The sequence below is a fragment of the Ascaphus truei genome, chromosome 3 (assembly GCF_040206685.1).
Source record: "Ascaphus truei isolate aAscTru1 chromosome 3, aAscTru1.hap1, whole genome shotgun sequence".
NCBI lineage: Eukaryota > Metazoa > Chordata > Amphibia > Anura > Ascaphidae > Ascaphus > Ascaphus truei.
Window position 1 is genome coordinate 387767454 of NC_134485.1, and position 23840 is coordinate 387791293.

Consider the following 23840-nt stretch of genomic DNA (forward strand, 5'->3'; position numbering starts at 1 on the left):
TTCGAGTAGACACAGTGGCACCACAGTTTGGTAGCCACCTCGCTCACTCAGAATACCGGTTTTGAAAGTCCCAGCTTATTTTACAGTGCACAAGCATAATACATTTTAAACATACTCGTTTAATAAAATATACTTTACACTTTTATTCTGTCTAAGTCTTTTGGTTATGAGGGGTAGAATGGGACTCTTTACTTTTATTCCCACTAACCATATCCCTCACACACTGCAAACCTGAGTTAGACTTTAAAATCCTCATAGCCCTATTGGCTACTAAACATTTATGAAACAAAATATTTTCCCCCATATTTCTTCTACGTTTCAAAGTAGAATCAAAAGATGCTTAGGTTATTTCCCAGGGCTGTAGCTCACTCCCTTATGAAAAGCCAAACGTACAATAGTTAGAACTAAAAAACGCTTAGGTTCATTCTCAGAGCTGTATCTCATTCCTTTACTGAAAATAGGACATAGCTTTCATAAAAACCCTCGCAATCCCATATACGGTTGGAGCAACCCCGAGAACATCTATACTGGTTCTGGGGAAGCTGAGCATATACTGGGGGAACCTCACTAACTTAGGGACCCCTGACTGTACCAGGGATACACATATCCCTATGCCCCCATTTACCTCTCTGGTCTGTACTGAAGCAGGGAAACCTGGCAGTGAGTCGCGTAATTGTTTTCAAGGGAAGATTTTGACCAGGGTGATGTGTCTGTATGTCCCCGTAAATCTGACCTGATTCCCGTATACATTTTTAGGGTAGCTAGCAACTCTGGACCCCGGCTACCTAGACACAATCTGGCAACACTTTTCCCGCAAAACCGCCCTTGAAACTCATAGCCTCTCAATCTCCACTGATTAGCACTCCTGGAAAGGTAAAACACACATACATTCTTTATTGTCATACAATCATATGCATTTCATGTAAAACAACCAGGTTCAAGAGCTGACACTCTAAAACCCCAAATGTGGATCAGAGGTAAACAGACGGGCATAATACCTGGCCTAGTTACCATTGATGGCCTAGTTACCCCCTCACCATCACATACTGTACGCTAGGTACCCTGACCTCGCAGGGTCTGAATGAAGGTTTTGCATAATCAGCATTCCTTTGAAATAACAAAGAAATACCTAAAACCTCACCAGTTTAATGCAATATTGATAACTCTCAAGTCGGAAGGAGATCTGTCTGACATATGCTTCCCACAAGTGGATATGCCTTTATTTATTTAATTAAAGGCACAGAGTTTAATTTACAATCAGAATGAGTGAAATAAAATGTTACATTTATGATGGTTGGGAGTGATACTTACCTTTCCAGTCGCCTGGTGATGAATACATCTGTGAAAATAAAAAATAAAGGGCATTTAATTCATCATTAACCTAGTGTTTTACCGACTCATATGTATAACCCATATAACCCAAATGTTCCACGACTTTGGAGAATAGCAACATCAATATTGATAATTAGATGGACATTAGGATCTGTGATATAGGTTCCTATATTGTCTTTCCTGTATGAGAATATTTTTGTGTGTATTATTACCATAATTATAATTGGGTAATATATGGTTAAATACAGCGTGCAAAAAGAATAATGTGCTTAACAGCGCTAATGCTTAAAATATTATTAAGTGCTTACAAACGGAATACTTTCAATTGTGAAAGACAGGCAGTCTGAAAAAAAGATTGATACAAATCTAACCAATGACATATAAAAAAGGGAAATTCGGCACCTAATATTACTAAGTGAACATAGAAAAACTATGTGAACTAAATGTCCAGAAAATAAATAAAAGGAACTCCAACCATAAATAGTCCAATGGCAAGATGTAGCAAACCTCCAATGGGTCTCTTGAAAGTGGTCTCACAGCACTACAGGGAAAAGTTGTACTAGCGTCCTGAACACTTGGAGGATCCAATCGCACCAACTGTGGATCAATACTGACAAGCAGCTGCCATTGCCTCGTGGACACACACCTCAGGAACCGAAAACAAGTCCAGCTGTTCCGGGGCCTCCTGGTGATGTCACAAGACTATGACTGGAGACTGCAAGTGTACTTATCGTTGATTGAAACAACTAATGAAAAGTATGACTCCATGCGTATTCACCCACTCAGTCTCTTCAACGGAACAGTTAATAAAATCAGCTTGGGCAAAATAAGTACATGCAGTGTACAAAACACTACCACACCACATGTTTTGTGAGACTGCGCTCACTTCACTTTATTTTCTGGACACTTAGTTCACATAGTTTTTCTTTGTTGACTTAGTAATATTAGGCGCCGAATTTCCTTTTTGTTAATGTTAAATACAGGGTACTATATCTCTTTTTACAGAATTTGGACTTAGTGCCAACTATCTTTCCGTTTAGCACTATGTCTGCGATTATACTACAAGTTGCTGTATCATCCAGCATTGCAGAGGTTAATAAGGAAGTCATGGACACTCGGGGTAACTGCAATATCATTGCAGACGTACAGTAGACTTTATTGAATCCATTTTTAACTGCAGGACGTATTTCCTACTTTTAATTTGAGCAGTCTCTATTAGTTGGTATGACTAGGATTGTGAATACAATATATAGACTATAGATTGATTCATACTTACTACTCCAGCTGAGTCGGGTTGCCATGACATCCTTGACGTACAAATATCTGAGAGTAGTAGAGACCCGCTCACCCCCGAAGAAGTTTGTGCAAGAACGAAATGCGAATCGAGTAGTGATGACGTCACGGTCATCAGTTCAGTAGTGCGGCTGCAGTCTTATATTTTACAGCTTCATTACCAATATTTTAATGATTTACATAGCTGAGCAAGTTAATAAAGATGTGGGCCCACATTGCAGCCACTAGCAGAGAGATATAACATTATTAGCCTCTACATCAGGATCACAAGCTCTGTTTACTTTCTTTAGCAGTGATTATATTGTTACATTTGTTTTTCACTCATGCTGCAGTTTTACGAAGCTTTCCACTTTGATACAAATGGGGCCGTTTACTAACCATTTGCAGTCCAATTGTTGCAATTGAATAACACAGTGAGTCTATTTTCATGGTCTTCTGTACTATCTGGGGACACTCTGTAATATTCACTTACTAATGTGTATATACATGTAGACGCATGGTGCACAGTAATTATTTGTCAATCTTTGAGTGATTTATTAACTGAGCTAGCTAACAAAGATGTGGGCACATGAGGCAACCACTAGTAGAAAGGTAGAACTTGAATAGTTTCTATACACAGATTATCAGCTCTGTTTACTCTCTTATTAATAAGGATAACATACTATAGAGGGAAACCTCACTCTGATACCCCTTGTTGGAGAAAGCGTGCTGCCTAGGGATAGTTCAAAAATGGCTAAATATGTGTATCAAAGGAAATACACTAAAGAGTCCCTTTAGTAGGCGCACACCGCAGACCTTTATGTTATAAACGGTCAGGGGTGAAAAAAAGATAAATAGTGTTCATTTTTATTCCATTTTAATAAATCGTGATATAATTAAAACAGTTTACATTGTAATTCAATATACTGAATAAAAGATAGACGTCTAAGGTCTATTCGTTCTCTACCATACGTCTCCTTTAGCTCTTATGTACTAATCTAATTGGTATGGTGTAAATCAAAGGTTGTCTGTTTTTCTTCAGGTCCCTGTATCCCTGCCCAGAGCTCTAGTGTCCGTGGTATGGACACATAGGCAAACACATGTCCTGTGTATATAGTTATGGGGGTTCTAAGTTCAGATAGTTATACAGGATCCCTCTTGTGAGCGGGTCAGGTTCTGGGTGCATGAGATCATTACTCCATTATGACTGTTGGAGTATGTTTTAGAATTCCCTGTGTCTCTGTCCCACGTCTAGGTTTCCGTTAAATGTGTAAAAAACAGAACCTGTACTACCTACAGATGATAGATGTGGTAGTTTATCGGGGGTTATTGTAAGGAATCCGCTCCTCGGTTTAATGTTTGCCTTACCTTGCAGACAAGTGCAGTCCCGGAACACTTCCCCTGATATTTACTGCAGCCTGGATTCACTCACCAAAGCAATACTGCCACACGCCCCTTCTGCCATTGGTTCTCTGACCTTTAAGTGTTGCCTTCCCACAATGCTCCCTGCCGAGCATTATCCTTCCTGGATGTCTCTGTGTTCTGCCATAAGCCTTGTCTTGTCTGTCTCCTTGGTTCCTGAGACCGGCTGCTAGTGTCACGCAGCGGTCTGTTCCTGTGCTGAAGCGGAGTACTCTCCTTGTTGTCTTCAGCTCCCTGGTTCCTGTGACCGGCTGCTAGTCTCATGCAGCGGTCAGTTCCTGTTTCCTGTGCTGAAGCTGAGTACTCTCCTTGTTTCTTCAGCTCCTTGTTTCCTGTGACCGGCCGCTATATTCATGTAGCGGTCTGTTCCTGGTTTCCTGCACTGAAGCGGAGGTTTCCCTGTGTATCTTCAGCTTCCTGGTTCCTGGAGCCTACTCTTTCCCTAATCTAGAGAGGCCGTGTCCTGGTTCCTGCGCTGAAATGGAGGATTCCCCAGCCCGCTCAGGACTCTTGCGCTGAAGCACTGGTTTACCAGTGCAGCTAGGCGGTGTGCTACTCTGGTCTGTCTACCACCTCCTGAGACCAGTACCATGGGCCATGGTCGCCGCACACGCAGAGGCCACTCCCGCGCTCCTAAGCTGAAGCGGGGCTCTCCTGACTACCTGTTGCCGAACTCCTGCTTGAACAACGTTTACCCTGATGTCTCCAGTCCTGACCCTGGCATGTCCACCGACGATGCTGTCTTCTCCTATCCTGATCCTGCTACGTACGACTACGAACTGCGCAATCCGGACCAGCCTGCGCGGTCTAAGGTCGGTGCTTTTACAACCCCACCTCAGCCACGCGGTCCGACCCAGGTTTGTGGCGAGCACAGTCGTGACAGTTATATATATGTAAAAAGTCCCCTTCGTGAGCTGGTCATGTTATGGGAATATATGATCTCTGCTTAATAAATATTCAGTTACGTATGTTTCTGAACGGAGCTGTGTTGCCACCAGCAGCTTTGTTTATTATGATGCTTTCAATCCAGAATAGTGATAGTTGGTACAGGGTTGCATTAGGTGTTAATGCTGGATAGCAAATACACTGACAGCGTGTAGATATATGAGGGCTGAATAGTGTCGTTGGTCCACTGTTAGATATTCAGAAAATCCCTGCTGTGTGGGAATCTGATCGTTCTGCGTGTGTATCCCCCTTGTGGGTTTACTGCGCATGTATGTGGACGAAAGCGAAGCTGTAGCGCTGCTAGTGTTTTGCTAGGTAGTTCTCGTAGCCATTAGACCACCAGGTAAGGATAGTTATAGCATGACTTTATTATATTTATTTTGTAAAAACGGCGGTACACAAGTTCCAATGTATTCGTAGTTGTTAGGATGCCAGCGTGTACACCCCCTATATGAGTTTATACTGCGCATGCGTGAGAGCGGAGCTATGCCCAGTGCACTAGTCTTGATTGTCTATTCGTTTAGAGTCGGACTGCGCATGCGTCAGGAACGGGGCTATGTTGTTGCCTCTGCTTAAGAGTTTAGTGTTACGGAATTTGTCCTCTAGTACTCATAGGTAAGTAGAAGCCAAACGGCATGGTGTATTGAGGCTAAATTAAGTTTTAATAGCACATTTATAGTTTTCGCTGCATTTATTCTGAACGGAATAGTGCCCCACGTGGTATTCTCCTTCGGGGTGCGGACCGCGCATGCGTCACAAGCGGGGCTGTAATGTAGCCTATATTTTTAATTTACAACTGTGAAGTTTTATTTCTATGCTTATAGGTAAGTAAAAGTCAGATGGCAGCGTAAATTTGAAACTATAGCACTAATGGAACACTTGCTGCGTTTACTCGGGACCTTACAGTATCCCACGTGATGTACTAGATGTCTCGTTCATGGGGAGATCAGTCTAACGTGGGTAATTAGAAGCCAAATGGCATGGTGTATTGAGGCTAGCTTAAGTTTGGTAGCACATTTATAATTTTCGCTGCATTTATTCTGAACGGGATAGTGCCCCACGTGGTATTCTCCTTCAGAGTGCGGACCGCGCATGCGTCGCAAGCGGGACTGTAATGTTGTCTGTATTTTTTAATATACAACTGTAAGGTTTTATTCCGATGCTTATAAGTAAGTAAAAGTCAAATGGCAGTGTAGATTTGGTATTGTAGCACTAATGGAACACTTGCTACGTTTACTCGGCACGTAATGTACTGGATGTCTCGTTCATGGGGAGATCAATCTGAATAAGTATATTTCCCCCTTAGGGGCTGACCGTACAGAGTGTTGTCCCAAAGATGCACTGCCCTATGGCAGTACTAACACCTCTTTAAATGGGTGTAACAAATTAGATAGTAGTGTTTGAATGAGCTATGCTCTATGTGAGCTGCAGGAGGTTTAAGGTAGAGTTACTACTTGTCGGCAAAAGACCCTAAAAACGGCGGTACACAAGTTCCAATGTATTCGTAGTTGTTACCGAACTTGTGTACCGACCCCTTTTCGGGTCTTTTGCCGACAAGTAGTAACTCTACCTTAAACCTCCTGCAGCTCACATAGAGCATAGCTCATTCAAACACTACTATCTAATTTGTTACACCCATTTAAAGAGGTGTTAGTACTGCCATAGGGCAGTGCATCTTTGGGACAACACTCTGTACGGTCAGCCCCTAAGGGGTAAATATACTTATTCAGATTGATCTCCCCACGAACGAGACATCCAGTAAATTACGTGCCGAGTAAACGTAGCAAGTGTTCCATTAGTGCTACAATACCAAATCTACACTGCCATTTGACTTTTACTTACTTATAAGCATCGGAATAAAACCTTACAGTTGTAAATTAAAAAATACAGACTACATTACAGTCCCGCTTGCGACGCATGCGCGGTCCGCACTCTGAAGGAGAATACCACGTGGGGCACTATCCCGTTCAGAATAAATGCAGCGAAAATTATAAATGTGCTACCAAACTTAAGCTAGCCTCAATACACCATGCCATTTGGCTTCTAATTACCCACGTTAGACTGATCTCCCCATGAACGAGACATCTAGTACATCACGTGGGATACTGTAAGGTCCAGAGTAAACGCAGCAAGTGTTCCATTAGTACTATAGTACCAAATTTACGCTGCCATCTGACTTTTACTTACCTATAAGCATAGAAATAAAACTTCACAGTTGTAAATTAAAAATATAGGCTACATTACAGCCCCGCTTGTGACGCATGCGCGGTCCGCACCCCGAAGGAGAATACCACGTGGGGCACTATTCCGTTCAGAATAAATGCAGCGAAAACTATAAATGTGCTATTAAAACTTAATTTAGCCTCAATACACCATGCCGTTTGGCTTCTACTTACCTATGAGTACTAGAGGACAAATTCCGTAACACTAAACTCTTAAGCAGAAACAACAACATAGCCCCGTTCCTGACGCATGCGCAGTCCGACTCTAAACGAATAGACAATCAAGACTAGTGCACTGGGCATAGCTCCGCTCTCACGCATGCGCAGTATAAACTCATATAGGGGGTGTACACGCTGGCATCCTAACAACTACGAATACATTGGAACTTGTGTACCGCCGTTTTTACAAAATAAATATAATAAAGTCATGCTATAACTATCCTTACCTGGTGGTCTAATGGCTACGAGAACTACCTAGCAAAACATTAGCAGCGCTACAGCTTCGCTTTCGTCCACATACATGCGCAGTAAACCCACAAGGGGGATACACACGCAGAACGATCAGATTCCCACACAGCAGGGATTTTTTGAATATCTAACAGTGGACCAACGACACTATCCAGCCTTCATATATCTACACGCTGTCAGTGTACTTGCTATCCAGCATTAACACCTAACGAAACCCTGCACCAACTATCACTATTCTGGTTTGAAAGCATCATAATAAACAAAGCTGCTGGTGGCAACACAGCTCCGTTCAGAAATATACGTAACTGAATATTTATTAAGCAGAGATCATATATTCCCATAACCTGACCAGCTCACGAAGGGGACTTTTTACATATATATAACCCCCGATAAACTGCACATCTATCATCTGTAGGTAGTACAGGTTCTGTTTTTTACACATTTAACGGAAACCTAGACGTGGGACAGAGACACAGGGAATTCTAAAACATACTCCAACAGTCATAATGGAGTAATGATCTCATGCACCCAGAACCTGACCCGCTCACAAGAGGGATCCTGTATAACTATCTGAACTTAGAACCCCCATAACTATATACACAGGACATGTGTTTGCCTATGTGTCCATACCACGGACACTAGGGCTCTGGGCAGGGATACAGGGACCTGAAGAAAAACAGACAACCTTTGATTTACACCATACCATTTAGATTAGTACATAAGAGCTAAAGGAGACGTATGGTAGAGAACGAATAGACCTAAGACGTCTATCTTTTATTCAGTATATTGAATTACAATGTAAACTGTTTTAATTACATCACGATTTATTAAAATGGAATAAAAATGAACACTATTTATCTTTTTTTCACCCCTGACCGTTTATAACATAAAGGTCTGCGGTGCGCCTACTAAAGGGACTCTTTAGTGTATTTCCTTTGATACACATATTTAGCGAATAAGGATAACACTGTTAATTTGTTTTCACTTACACAGCAGATTTCAAAGTTACCTTTCTTTGATATTTCGGCAGCAGTTTATTAACTCTGTGGAATGAGTGCTGTATGTCAACAACACAGTGAGTTCACTACCACTGTCACCAATACAAACAGGGGACTCTCCACAGAGCTTATTTATCACTCTTTTTTACTTTGTATATAAGCACATATTTAGCATTACTCATTGTAAATATTTTTTTAGTCACTAACAGTGATTTAGCCTAATTGGTATATTGATATCCAAAATATCGCTCAGATACCAAGTTCTACTTTAATTAAAGTGCCTTTGATACTTATTTGAATTAAGGTTTGAAGAGATCTAGGGAAGAGAAGGGAATTTTCTAGCCCCCTCAGCTGTCAGTTTTCAAGTGTTAACTTGGATTTAGGTTTTGATTTTTTTTAAAAGTTTCTATCCAAATCATGAAACATTTATGACGATACATTTAGTGGAGATGGAGTTTATCCTATAGGGCATGCCATCGCATTCCAGTTAATGATTTAATTTCCTTGATACAGTGGAGGTTGAGTGCATTGCTAAGACATCATTTTCTCTTTTTGTCATATCTAATCCCAGTTTGCACCCCTCTAGTTACATTATATTAGGCTGAGCAGGGCCCACCCACACCGTTTTGTTCAGTTGCTGTGTGTGCCTCAGTGTCTGTCAGTGTGCTGGTTTGGGTGGGATGGGGGCTTGCCCCAGGTGCAAAAACACCAAGTTAATCCCCTTTGTTTATGCATATTTACATTATCAGATGCCTAAACAGCAGCTCTGTCAGACCTCCGCTCCTCAGATGCACAGTCAGAGCCCTCCGCTGCTCCCCCCTCCCTGCTCCTCATCCTCCTAGTAAAATCCCCCCACACCTAACCCTCAAGGGTCTATTGCAGTGTGCTTGTGTGGGGGTTATTTTTAGTGTGGGGGTTTATTGTAGTGTGTGTGTGGGTGGTTATCAGAGTGAGTGTGTAGATAGTTATTGTAACTTGTGTATTGTGGGTGGGGGGGACTTTATTGTAGGGGGGGAATTGTATGCGTATGTGGCCGGGGAGGAGGGAAGAAATGATTGTGAAGAGGGGAATGAGGGAGCTGGATTGAGTGTGAAGGGGGGTATACTGTTACGCCGGTGCTGCCCGCAGACCAGACCCGTTCCTTTCACTGAGGTGAGGAACGTATAGAAGCACGCACCCGCAGCAAAGGGAGCGTGTCCGGAGTGTGGTGATTTTGGCGTTGCCAGGCCAGGTGTATTTCGCTAGCAATACTTGCCGGTACCGGTGTAGAAATGCCGTTGTCGTTGCCGTTAGCCAAGGTCTGGGATTGGAGAATACTGGAAGGTCGTTTGTCCAAGCAGGGGTCTAGAGCCAGAGAGAGACGTCCGCCAAGCCAAGTCGTAACCTGAGTGAATGAGAGAGAAAACGCCAGAGTAGTAATCCAAGTGAAAACTATGTCGAGCAATGAATGATAGGAAGGACTGGCATTATAAAGTGTGGCTGACCAATCAGAAGTGAAGGCAGACCTGGAGGACTGCGTGGAGCCATCCTGGATAGGTTCCCTTGATTGGCAGGCAGGTGAGGACTCTTGTCTTGACAGGAGATCATATTTCTGTATTGGGGGCGGGTCTTCACTGCCAGAGCAGTGAATAAATTAACTTCGCCCGGCGCGCGCTGTTCAGGCGCGCGCCCGAGCAACATGGCGGCCGCGTGAGGTACTGCTGGAAACCGAGGACGCCGAGGACGACGGGGAACCCCCAGCACCGACGGAGGTGAGTGGCGCTGGCGAGAGTTGCGCGCCACGGCAGCAGGAGGGAATATATCAGCAGAGGAACCAGGGCGCAGGCGCCGCGATCCCTGATTCCTCACAGTACCCCCCTCTTCAGGATCGACCTCAGGACGATCCCTCCATGGTTTTGATGGAAACTTCTTACGAAAGCGTTTGAGGAGTCCTGGCGCATGAATATCTTTCAGGGGTACCCATGACCTCTCTTCGGGTCCAAAACCTCTCCAGTGGACCAAGAAGTGGACTTTACCTCTTGAAAGACGGGAATCCAGTAGAGCCTGTATTTCATATTCTTCGTTACCCTGTACCATCACAGGATCTGGTTTCGAAGTGTGATCCGGAAAGAGGCTACTGGAGATAAAAGGTTTGAGAAGTGAGGTGTGAAAGACATTCGGAATTCTCATGCTTTGAGGAAGTTGGAGTCGAAAAGAAACCGGATTAACCTGCTCCAAAATGGAAAAGGGACCCAGGAACCTAGGAGCCAATTTGAGGGAAGGCGTTTTGAGACGGATGTTCTTGGAAGATAGCCAAACCTTGTCCCCGGGTTTGTATTCGGGTGCCGGACGACGGTGACGATCAGCCTGATTTTTAGATGTCAAGGATGCTTTTTGTAATGCAGATTGTATTCTGGACCAAGAGTCTTGTAAGAGAGCAATATGTTCGTCCACGGCTGGTACCCCAGAGGATTCTTTAGTAATAGGTAGGCGAGCCGGATGGAATCCGTAGTTGATAAAGAAGGGAGTCTCGTGGGTGGACTCATTCCTGGAAGAATTGAATGCGTACTCAGCCCAGATAAGTAATTCTGCCCAGTCATCCTGAGAATTAGAGACGAAGCACCTTAAGTATTTCTCGAGGGATTGATTAACCCTCTCGGTCTGTCCGTTGGATTGAGGGTGATATCCCGAAGAAAAGGAAGACGAGATACCTAGTCTCTTGGTGAAATTTCTCCAGAACTTGGAGACGAACTGGGAACCTCGATCGGACACGATGGATGTAGGAATCCCATGGATCCGGAAAATCTCTTTGGCAAAAATATCCGCAAGGGCGGGTGAGGAGGGTAATCCTTTGAGAGGGATAAAGTGTGCCATCTTGGAAAACCGATCTACTACCACAAGAATGGTATTCATGCCATTCGACCTAGGCAACTCCACAATAAAATCCATCGAAATGTGGGACCAGGGACGCTCCGGAATAGGTAAAGGTAAGAGAAGACCCTGAGGTTTCTGACGAGGAATCTTGTTACGCGCACATACCGGACAGGACCGTGTAAATTCCAGAATGGTTTTAGCCATATTGGGCCACCAAAAGGTACGACGGATGAGGTCCAAGGTTTTCTTGAATCCAGGATGCCCTGCCGAACGGACGGCGTGTCCCCAGTCCAGTATTTCAGGGATAAATTTGGGTTCCACATACAAAGAGTCTTTAGGAACCACCAGACCGGACGGGAGGTACTCTTGAGATTTGATGATCCTCTCCAGATTCTTGAATGCCACAGCTGCTAAGATTCTTTTTTTAGGGAGGATGAACTCAGTAGTTTTCTCTGATCTCTCTTCAGAAGAGTATTGCCGGGAGAGAGCATCCGCCTTGACGTTCTTAGTGCCGGGAATGTATGAGAGAACAAAATTGAATCTAGAGAAAAATAACGACCAGCGAGCTTGGCGAGGACCTAAGCGACGAGCATTCTCAATGTATAATAAGTTCTTATGGTCCGTAAGGATGGTGAATGGCTCTTTTGACCCCTCCAGAAGATGTCTCCATTCTTGAAGAGCCATTTTGACGGCCAAAAGTTCCCTATTGCCCACGTCATAATTCCTTTCTGCCGATGAAAATCTTTTGGAGAAAAACCCGCAAGGATGAAGTTTATCCTGGGAAGAAAATTTCTGCGACAGAACCGCCCCAGCCCCACAGTCCGAAGCGTCAACCTCTAAGGTGAAGGGGAAATTCGTGTTAGGGTGTCGAAGGATGGGAGCAGAGACAAAAGTTTGTTTCAGTGTCTCGAATGCCGTGACAGCTTCTGGAGACCAAGATGAAGGGTCTGCACCTTTTTTGGTCAGTGCCGTGATAGGAGCGACAATGGTGGAAAAGTTGCGGATAAACTTCCGGTAATAATTAGAAAAACCCAAAAACCGTTGAACAGATTTGAGGGAATTGGGTTGTGGCCAATCCACGACGGCCTTTAGCTTCTCTGGGTCCATGGCCAAACCTTTGTTGGAGATGATGTATCCGAGAAAAGAAGTGGTAGACTGATGAAAAATGCATTTCTCCATTTTAGCAAACAACCGGTTCTCGCGGAGGCGTGAAAGCACAAACTTCGTATGGATGATATGATCCTGTAAGTTTTGAGAAAAAATAAGGATGTCATCCAGGTATACAATGACAAATATATTAAGAACGTCTCGAAAGATGTCATTGATGAAGTCCTGAAAAACTGCCGGTGCGTTGCATAACCCGAAGGGCATCACTAGATATTCGTAGTGTCCGCTACGGGTGTTGAAGGCAGTCTTCCATTCATCGCCCTCCCGGATGCGGATGAGGTTGTATGCCCCACGGAGATCCAGTTTAGTAAAGAGATTGGCCCCCTGAAGTCTATCAAAGAGTTCGGAGATGAGTGGGAGTGGATAACGATTCTTCACCGTGATATGGTTCAGACCCCGGTAATCAATACATGGTCTGAGGGTACCATCTTTCTTTTTGACAAAGAAGAATCCAGCCCCCGCAGGAGAATTGGAATGACGTATGAAACCCCGCTTAAAATTCTCACGAATATATTCGTCCATAGCTTTGGTCTCGGGCAACGAGAGAGGATAAGATTTGGCTTTCGGCAAGGTATAACCAGGTATCAGATCAATCGGACAATCGTAGGAACGATGAGGAGGTAGAAGTTCAGACTGAGCCTTGCTGAAAACGTCCAAGAATTCGGCGTATGGAGAAGGCAACTCCCTCAGAGAACTTGATGTATTGGCTAATAGAAAGGATGGTTGCTTGATAGAGGGAAAATGTTTCTCTGACCTTGACCTCCAGTTAATAGGGTTAGGAGACACCCAATCGATGAGTGGATTATGCTTCTGTAACCAGGGCAAGCCAAACGTGATAGGTGTTCCTGGGGCATGAATAACATCAAAACCCAGAGTCTCTTTGTGAGAATGAGTAGAAAGGGTGATAGGTCCGGTCTCTAAGGAGATATAAGCCGGGGTGAGAGGTCGATTATCAATCCCGACCAAGGCAACGGGAGATTCCTTCCTGGAAAGCGGAATTTGATTTTGCTCAGAAAAGGTTTGATCTATGAAATTCCCTCCTGCGCCGGAATCGATAAATGCAGCAGTGGAGGTGCGGAAAGTCGGTCCTGAAAGGAAAACGGGAATAGTCAATCTTTTGGGAAGTTCCCTTCTTGGAGGGGAACAAGGAGATTCAGTACCCAGAGAGCGCCCCTTCGTTCTCACTGGGCTTAGTCGTTTCCCGGAGATGGAGGATGGTTACGGGTACGCTGCTCAGAAGCTCCGCAATGATGGCACGATTCCCCAGTAGAGCGAAGTTGTCGTGACGGTACCCGAGGTTGCTGAACTCCAAGTTGCATCGGCTCTGGAGCCTCCAGCGCCGGTAACGGGGATACGACGGGTCTCTGGTTAGTAGAGAACCTGGAAAAGGAAGTACGGAAAGGCGTAGCCCGGGGAAGCTGACGCTGAGCGCGGCGTACCTGAAGGCGCTGATCCATACGAGTAGCCAGGGTGATGAGATCCTCCAGTAACACTGGCCTGGTGTGGGAAGCAAGTTCATCCTTCAGAGACTCCGATAGACCTTTCCAGAAGGCGGCGACTAAAGCCTCCTGACCCCAATGAGTCTCAGCTGCTACGGTTCTGAATTCCAAGGCGTATTGACCCACAGGCCGACGTCCCTGTGTAAGCTCTAGCAGGGTATCAGAAGCAGTCTCTTGACGTGCGGGGATATCAAAAACCTGTCGAAAGTCCCGTCTGAAGGCCGCGTAATCGCGGGTAATATCAGGGCGTAGTTCCCAGATCTGAGAAGCCCATGCCAGTGCATTACCTGTGAGCAGACTATATACGTAGGCTACCTTTTTCCGGCCAGTAGCATACAGCTGGGGAGCCATCTCGAACTGGATCTCGCACTGGTTGAGAAAGCCACGACAGGTGTGTGGATCCCCTGCGTAGGGCCTTGGAGCCGGAATCTTCGGAACTGAAAATGAAGTGGAAGATAAGTCAGGCTGCGCCGGGGGTGCAGCCGCAGGCGGAGCCTGTAAAGGGCGGTCCGATACCTGTTGGGAGAGGAGAGCCACTTGATCCGTTAAGGCCTGTATTTGTTGGTACATGGCCATCATCATAGAGTCCACAGTCTGGTCTGCGTCTTGTGGGCTCGACATAATGTTACGCCGGTGCTGCCCGCAGACCAGACCCGTTCCTTTCACTGAGGTGAGGAACGTATAGAAGCACGCACCCGCAGCAAAGGGAGCGTGTCCGGAGTGTGGTGATTTTGGCGTTGCCAGGCCAGGTGTATTTCGCTAGCAATACTTGCCGGTACCGGTGTAGAAATGCCGTTGTCGTTGCCGTTAGCCAAGGTCTGGGATTGGAGAATACTGGAAGGTCGTTTGTCCAAGCAGGGGTCTAGAGCCAGAGAGAGACGTCCGCCAAGCCAAGTCGTAACCTGAGTGAATGAGAGAGAAAACGCCAGAGTAGTAATCCAAGTGAAAACTATGTCGAGCAATGAATGATAGGAAGGACTGGCATTATAAAGTGTGGCTGACCAATCAGAAGTGAAGGCAGACCTGGAGGACTGCGTGGAGCCATCCTGGATAGGTTCCCTTGATTGGCAGGCAGGTGAGGACTCTTGTCTTGACAGGAGATCATATTTCTGTATTGGGGGCGGGTCTTCACTGCCAGAGCAGTGAATAAATTAACTTCGCCCGGCGCGCGCTGTTCAGGCGCGCGCCCGAGCAACATGGCGGCCGCGTGAGGTACTGCTGGAAACCGAGGACGCCGAGGACGACGGGGAACCCCCAGCACCGACGGAGGTGAGTGGCGCTGGCGAGAGTTGCGCGCCACGGCAGCAGGAGGGAATATATCAGCAGAGGAACCAGGGCGCGGGCGCCGCGATCCCTGATTCCTCACATATACTGAGTAATAGCAGAGGGTGGGAGTGTGAGAGGCAAAGGAGGTAGTGAGGGTGGGGATGTGAGATGGGGTAGAGAAATACACGAGGAGAGTGAGAGGTGTAGACGGGAAGGCTCACAAGCCAACACGCGTGAGGAACCTGAAGGAAACTCTTGAATCCTCAGAATATGTTTACTCATAATGGGGTCCTGAAAAAAATGTTGCTCGGGGGCCTGTGCATATCTAGCTAAGCCTCTGCCCTGGCCACTCAATACTGAGGTGCAGCACACTTACATTTTCTAGATCAGGAGTTCTCACCTCCAGTTCTCAAGACCCCCCAACAGGTCAGAATTTAAGGCTATCACTGCTTCAGCACAGATGGCTCAATCAGTAGCTCAGTCTTTGACGGAGCCACTGATTGAGCCACCTGTACTGAAGTTGGGTTATCCTTAAGACCTAACTTGTTGGCCAGTTTTGAGGACTGGAGTTGAAAACCCCTGATCTAGATCACTTTACCTCCCTGCGCCTCGGGCACCAAAACATTGATTTATTGATTGTAAATTGTGCCTTTAAAAATCTATGCAGAGTGCTGCATACCACAAGCTAGATTGTAATTGTGAAACTCTTTAAATCCTTTTAGGAGAAAAGTACTATAAGAAATAAAGTTATTATTATTATTAAGCTGCATATGATTTTTACATGCCAAGCGGCTGTTGTGTGCAATCAATTTCTATGTACTGTACGACTTTTCAGAAGCCTTATCCCATTATTCGTAAAATCAGACAAGGACTTTCGATTGGAATATATGGGGCCTTTTCTAGTAGCCGTCATAACCCACTTAGAGACTTTTTAGCTGTTATAGGGCAAAAATGCCTACAGCGATTCAGAAAGCCTTGATAAGTGGGCAGCGAATGCATTTTTGGCTCTCGTGAAAAACACATTGCCAGATGAGCGTCGATAAGCCCCTTATCGGCAGTTTTGAAATTTGTGCAATTCTAGTATCCTCAATTAGCTCAAGGCTAATCGTGGCTCTAGAATGGCGATTTCCACCCAAATTCCTCACGCCAGAAAAAGTTGGTTTGAAGCTAGTGAGAAGCTTCAGAGGCGGCGGTGAGAGAGGGACTTAGTAAAAAAAAAAAAATTTGTTCTGCATCGGATTGATGCCAGGTATCTCTGGAGCTGATTCACATTAATACTAGCGCCGGAGGCCCCTGGCATGAATTAGATGCATAAAAAATGCATTTACAGGCAACTTCATTACCTTGGCTGCTAACCGCTAAGGCAATGAAAGTGTTACCTACCGGTGCCATGTTTATTGTGGGTAGTGGGGGTGAGTTAAGGTGGTATTTGGCCCTTGTGCCTGTTTAGGTCTTGCTAAGGGGTTGCGGGTGGAGATAACCCTTCCGTTACCCACCCAGTAGGTATAAACAACCACCAAGGGCCAAATACAACCTTCACCCATCCTCGTTGCCCACAATAAACATTTAAAAACACAAAAACCCTACTACCCACATCCTCGACCCCCAACACATACAGTAAAGTAAGGGGCAAAATAACTATTATCCACATATGGATAATAACTAATTTGCCTATTCAAAATCAAACATTGGCCTGCCAGCATAAATAAAGTAAATAAAATTTCTACTTACCCCTGCCATGATGAAGGGCATTCTCATCACCATACTCCAGATCAATGTCCTCCATTGGCAGTAAGAGTACAAAATACAATCTAATGGTCCCTAATCCCTTAACAACCTTAGCGGTTAATAACCGCTATAGTAATAAAGGGGTTAACCCCCCTCCCCTGCTACCCACCCAGAAAGCCCAGCCACCCAACCCAAGCCCACTATACTCACCCTCTACCCATTGATTGGCACAGTGGTACACCATGCCCATATAATATGGGCATGGTAAGCCACTACAGTATAGCTTTAATAATCAAAGATATACACAAGCACCTAAACACACCAATAAACAACTCAAAAGCCAAATAGTACACATCAATAACATTTATCTATTACTAAAACAGCAAAATAATTCAAATTATGTTATTCCAAAACATAAGAATACAATTAAATAAACACCTATCCAACCAATTCAAGAAATAAAAGCACTAGCCAACAAATCAATTAAATCAATAAAAGCACTGGCCAACAAATCAATTAAATAAATAAAACTACTAGCCAACAAAATAATTAATTAATTTAAACTGCTAACCAACCCAAAATGTACTAAAAACAAGCCATCTAAAATCCAAATAATTTAATCATAACAATAAACAGAAATAGAAAAAATAGCAATCAATTCAAAACAAGAATTTGCAAAAAATGCATTGCCTTTCACTATTCTATTTTTATGTGTTTTGGAATAACATAATTTAAATTATTTTGCTGTTTTGGTAACATTTTATTGATTCAGCTATTCATACTATTCAGCTTTTTAGTTCTTTCATTGTTGGGGTGTTTAGGTGCTTGTGTTATTCTTTTATTCTTGTGTATTTTTGGCCTTAATGATTTGTCTTAGGTTGCCCATTGACTGATGTAGTGACATCATGCCTAAATTATATGGGGATGATGTACCACAGTGCCAGTCAATGGGTAGAGGGTGGGTATAGTGGTCCCGGGGTGGGTGGTTAGGCCTCCAGGATGGGTAGCAGGGGAGAGGAGTATCCCCTTAATTACTATAGTGGTTATTAACCACTAAGGTTGTTAAGGGATTAGGGACCATTGTTAAGGGGTTAGCGGCTATTAGATTGTATTTTTTCTTGTACTCTTGCTACCAACGGAGGACATGGACCTGGAGTATGGTGACAAGGATGCCCTTCATCATGGCAGGGGTAAGTAGAAGTTTTATTTACTTTATTTATGCTGGCTGGTTGTTTGATTTTGAATGGGCAAATGAGCTATTATCCATATCTGGATAATAGTCATTTTGCCCAGTGGTGGATAGTAGGGTTGTTGTGTTTATTTTTGTTTATTGGGGGTAGATGGATTAGGTGAAGGGGGTAGTAGCCACAAGGGTGGGTGTTTAGCCCTTCCAGGGGGTAGCGGTACTGGTTAACCCATTCATTACATAGCGGTTCCCACCGCTATGGTAGTGAAGGGGTTAACTCATCCTGCAACCTTCCTGGCAGGCCTAACCACCCACCCTGGGGCTACTGCCCCCTTCATCCACCCCTCAGCCCTCACTGCCTTAGCGGCTAGACGCTAAGGTAATAAAGCTGTTTTAATAAAAAATGTATTACTAGTGTACATGAGCAAGGGTTCTCCGGAGCAGAACCGCCTTGATTTCAGGTCCGGGGACACCCTGCTTCCCAAGATATAGGCCCGTTATGGGTTGCCGGTATCTCCTATGCATTTAATGTCCTGATCACGTGACGCGGGACATTTAAATGCATAGGAGATACCGGCACCCCATTACGGGGCCTGAATCTAGGGCCTGAAATCAAAGCAGTTCTGCTCTAGAGACCCCCTGCTCACATACACTAGTAATACATTTTTTATTAAAACCCTGCGATCGCTGGTTAGATATGCACAGGAAGAGGCGGCTCTCTCTGTGCAGCTCTCTATGCAGCTGGGCCAGATCGCTGCAGATCCATGGGTGTGACCTTTTGAGAGAGGCGTATATTACATCGCCGACCCTCGTTAGCTTTGGGTTGGGGAAAGTGGCCTATTCTAGAAGCCTTCATTAAGGCTTTCTAAATACCGTGATAAATACACTGAAAAAAAATGGCGGTGTAACATGCCCAGGGGGATGATTTATGACGGCTACTAGAATAGGACCCTATGTCTTTTTTGAAGTAAGATGCTTACCATAAAGATACTGTATGGCATTTATATCATCTTGAGGAAGGTGAAATTGATTGGGGTCAGTGCTTCTTGAATAAGTTGGATACATCAAGGCGCCAGGGTCCTTGGAATGAGAAAGCCCCAGGGAATGTCCAAACTCATGAGCAGCCACAAGAAACAAATTGTAAGCTAAGAGGAAACACACAAGTATGAATAGAACAGATCATTGTTTTAAATCAATTAATCCTATAAGACCCAAAAGCTTATTGCTAGATTTTTTTCTCCTATAGCCTTATACTGTATAGTGACAGGTACTGTGATTGTATCAAGAATATTTGGGAGAAAGGTAAGGGATATATATATATATATATATATATATATATATATATATATATATAGCAGAAAATAGCCGTGATAGTGCAGAATAAATGAGTTCTTCAGTATTAGGTGATACCTTTTTTATTGGACTAACAATTTATGTCATAGGACAAGCTATCGAGAGTTCTCCTCTCTTCTTCAGGTCAAGCAATACTGATATACAAAGGATTCAATGGCTAATACAGTGTAGAGAGAGGGGGGAAAAAACCCAGATATTTACTGTAGATAAGGTAGGGTGTTAAGTGTTTGAAGCCAGGGGACAGTGTCAAAGAAAGGTGGGGAGGGGAAGGGATGCTGGGGGGGGGGGGGGGGGGGGCAGAAAGTGTGGATAAGAATTGAGGCAAGCAGGATAATTACAAACAATTTTGATAGGGTGTGAGAAAACCCATGTCCACATTAAGTCCTTTGGTTTTGGTGTCAAAGAGTCTTATCATTCTGAGTTCAAATGTTTTCCGTTCTTGGGTGCTTTTAAACATTCCATTGAGGATCTTGATTTTTAAATCATTTATGGAATGATATGGTTGTGAGAAGTGATGTCCCACAGGTGAGCAGTATCTTCCTTCTTCGTGATGGAGTATAGAGTGTCTGTGCATATTCATTCTTCCTTGTAGTTTTTGGCTGGTTTCCCCAATGTAGCAGCCTTGGTCACATTTGTTGCACTGAATCATATACACTATATTTCTGGATGTGCAGCTGTATGATCCTTTAACATTGAATGTTCTATGGTTGTGACTGGCTGTGGGATCTTGGCAAATGTGTTTGCAGAGTTTGCAGCGTTTGTTGCTGCACGGTTTTGTGCCATTATCCATGTCTTTAAAATCGTTGTGACGTTTTCTGCTGACTAATTTCTGTTTGAGGTTTGGTGGTTGCCGGAATGCAAGAATGGGAGGTTTGGGAAAGATTTCTTTTAATGTCGCATCCTCTGTCAGCATGGGTTGCAGATCTTTGAGTATTTTTCGTATACCCTCAAGGGTAGGGTTGTATGTGGTCACTAGTGGTATGCGTGTGGTAGGTTCTTTCTGTCTGTATTGTAGCAGGTGTTCTCGTGGGGCTTTTAGTGCAGATGTAATAGTTTTGGCAATGGTCTTTGGTTTGTATCCCTTCTGTCTGAACGATTCGGTCAGGGGTGTGAGATGCCTGTTTCTGTCTTCAGTGTCAGAGCATATGCGGTGGTATCTTATAGCCTGGCTGTGTATGATACCTTGTTTGGTATGAGTGGGATGGAAGCTGGAGTTGTGGAGGTAACTGCATCTGTCAGTTGGTTTCTTGTATACAGATGTGTGTAGTTTGCCATCTTTCAGTGTTACTGTAGTATCTAGAAAGTTTATTAGGTTTGCCGAATAATCAATTTTGAGTTTAATTGATGGATGGAATGAGTTCAGGGACTCGTGGAATTGTTTTAGGTTTTCTTCATCCTCTGTCCATATTATAAACAGGTCATCAATGTATCTGTAATATTTGTAGGGTTTGTGGAGGCATGTAGTTAGGAATCTTTGTTCAAGATTTTCCTTGAAAAGATTGGCATATTGCGGTGCCATCTTGGTACCCATTGCAGTCCCCATTAGTTGTAGGTACATTTCCTTGTTGAAGCTGAAGTAGTTGTGTGTGAGGATGTATTCTATCAGTTTGGTAATTACATCAGCGCTGTATTTCTGATCCAGGGGAGATGTTGTAAGGAAATGCAGGCATGCCTCAATACCATCCTTGTGGGGGATGTTGCTGTAAAGGGATTCTACATCCATGGTAACTAGCAGTGTGTTTTATGGTAGTTGGTTGATGTTGTTAAGATTATTGAGAAAATCTGTGGTATCTTGTATCTTGTATGAAGCTGTTGGTGCTTCTGACTAAAGGTTTGAGGATATTCTCCACTAAGCCTGATATTTGTTCCGTGAGTGTATCCATACCTGTTATAATAGCTTGTCCTATGACATAAATTGTTAGTCCAATAAAAAAGGTATCACCTAATACGGAAGAACTAATTTATTCTGCACTATATCTATATATACATATATATATATATGTATATATATATATATATATATATATATATATATATATATATATATATATATATATATATATATATATATATATATATATATATATATATCACTATATATATATCACTATATATATATATATAGTGAGAATAAATGAGTAAGTATATATATATACTTACTCATTTATTCTGCACTATATATATATATATATATCACCACAATTATTAAGGTTATGGTGGGTAAAAAAAGTGACAAAAACCCTCCACAGTAAAGCATAAAGCAACTGTAAATATTACTGTATGCTCATTTGCATGTCTTAGACAGGTCTGCAACCCTGTCTTTCCCCATTATCGCCCAGCATACAGTGCTTCCACTGCAGCAAGGGATTCTGGGAAATGACATGCAAATGAGCACTCAGTGCCACCTTTTGTCTCAAGCTCGTATTACACAAGCAAATCCTCAAGCCAATGCATGCTGTTTTAAACACAGCTTTTAGACAGAGGCTGGGATTAGATGCAAAGCCATTAAACCCACTCACAGACATGTTTCAACCTTGATGGGCATCATCAGTGTGAGGTTGGTTGTAATGGCTAAACTGGTTTGAGACTATAGACTAGGTAATCACCACAATTATTAAGGTAATGGGGTTTTTGTCACTTTTTTTACCCACCATAACCTTAATAATTGTGGTGATTACCTAGTCTATAGTCTCAAACCAGTTTAGCTATTACAACCAACCTCACACAGATGATACCCATCAAGGTTGAAAGAAACATGTCTGTGAGTGGGTTTAATGGCTTTGCATCTCATCCCAGCCTCTGTCTAAAAGCTGTGTTTAAAACAGAATCCGTGGAGCCCTGGATCACCTTTTCTGTTGCTATATAAATAAAGACATAGGGGATTATGCACTAAGCAGTGATAAGTGCTTTTAAGTGAGATAAATGCCATTATAGCGTGATACTGCCTTCTGTGAGATTCACAAAGCAGTGATAAGTGCTTTTAAGTAGCCATTATAGCACGATACTGCACTGTTATCACTGCTTTGTAAATCTCACAGCAGGCAGTATCACGCTATAAAGGCAGTTATCTCACTTAAAAGCACTCATCACTGCTTAGTGCATAACCCCCATACAATACAATTCTTAAATTGGATTAACAGAATTAAAAGAAACGCCATGTGTTATAAGCAGTAAAATAGGAAAATTGTGAAGAAAATGGGAATAGAAGAAAAACTAAAATATTCACATAAAAAAGTATCTATAATACAATATGAACATCTTTAGTATGTGATTATGTTAAAAATCTAGACAGAAAGTTAATTTATAACTGAGTACTATATTATAATAGATTTAATCTTGTTGTAATATGAGCAAGAAGATGCACAGCAACATATAGTGTAAAGAGGGATGCTAAAGGGATCTGTATTTGAAATTGCTTTTATAAGTTATTCATGAGACATTTGAATATACTGTAGCTACAAGTGGTAGAAGAACCAGAATTGTAACTTACTCCTTTGGCTATTTGTCCAGGTTTCATCTTCATCAAAATGGGCATCTCCTCCAATACCATTGCCAGGCTGAAAGGCATGAGCCAAAATTCCATGAGGTCCATCAAAAGGGTTATTATCTCCGTGATCTTAAAAAATACAATACACATATCTTAAAAATAATAATAATAATCACCACCCAAATCTTAGAAATAAAACAAGATGCTAATCTTGGGAGAGAAATGTAATACCTAATTATGCATGTAGATTTGTTACATAGTTACATACAGGTGCACCGACGAGTATTCTAAAACTTGCCTTGGATAATCTGGGGCTATCACCAACAAGACCCATGCACATGCTGCAACATTTCAGTGACATTTCTGCAGAAAGACTAATGGCCCATCGGGTTAACACAGTAGGGGCTCCTGGCAGTCCCATTTAGGACCCCCTCTGTGTTAATCCGGTGGGCCATTAGTCTGTCTGCAGAAATGTCACTGAAATGTTGCAGCATGTACCCAGCATGTACCTGGGTCTTGTTGGTGATTGCCGCAGATTTTTCCAAGGCAAGTTTTAGAATCCTCGTCGGCACACCTGTAGTAGATGAGGTTGAAAAAAGACATGCGTCCATCAAGTTCAACCTATGCTAAATTTAGGCAACA

The 23840-nt window shown here is 43.3% G+C and overlaps 1 protein-coding gene across 3 annotated transcripts in view; it reads right to left on the reverse strand.

The window, feature by feature from the left end:
• LOC142490304 (matrix metalloproteinase-18-like) overlaps positions 1 to 23840 on the reverse strand; it is a 108527-nt gene that overhangs the window by 45013 nt on the left and 39674 nt on the right. For 2 of the 3 annotated variants that reach the window (XR_012800026.1, XM_075592413.1), the window contains exons 4-5: positions 23202 to 23327; positions 19339 to 19503 (exon numbers count right to left, since the gene is read on the reverse strand). Coding sequence is in view for 2 of the 3 variants with exons in the window: in XM_075592413.1 (XP_075448528.1) it covers positions 19339 to 19503; positions 23202 to 23327 (291 nt within the window). In the remaining variant the exon portion in view is untranslated. The remainder of the gene's footprint in view (positions 1 to 19338; positions 19504 to 23201; positions 23328 to 23840) is intronic. The other variant, XM_075592414.1, reaches the window with a different exon arrangement.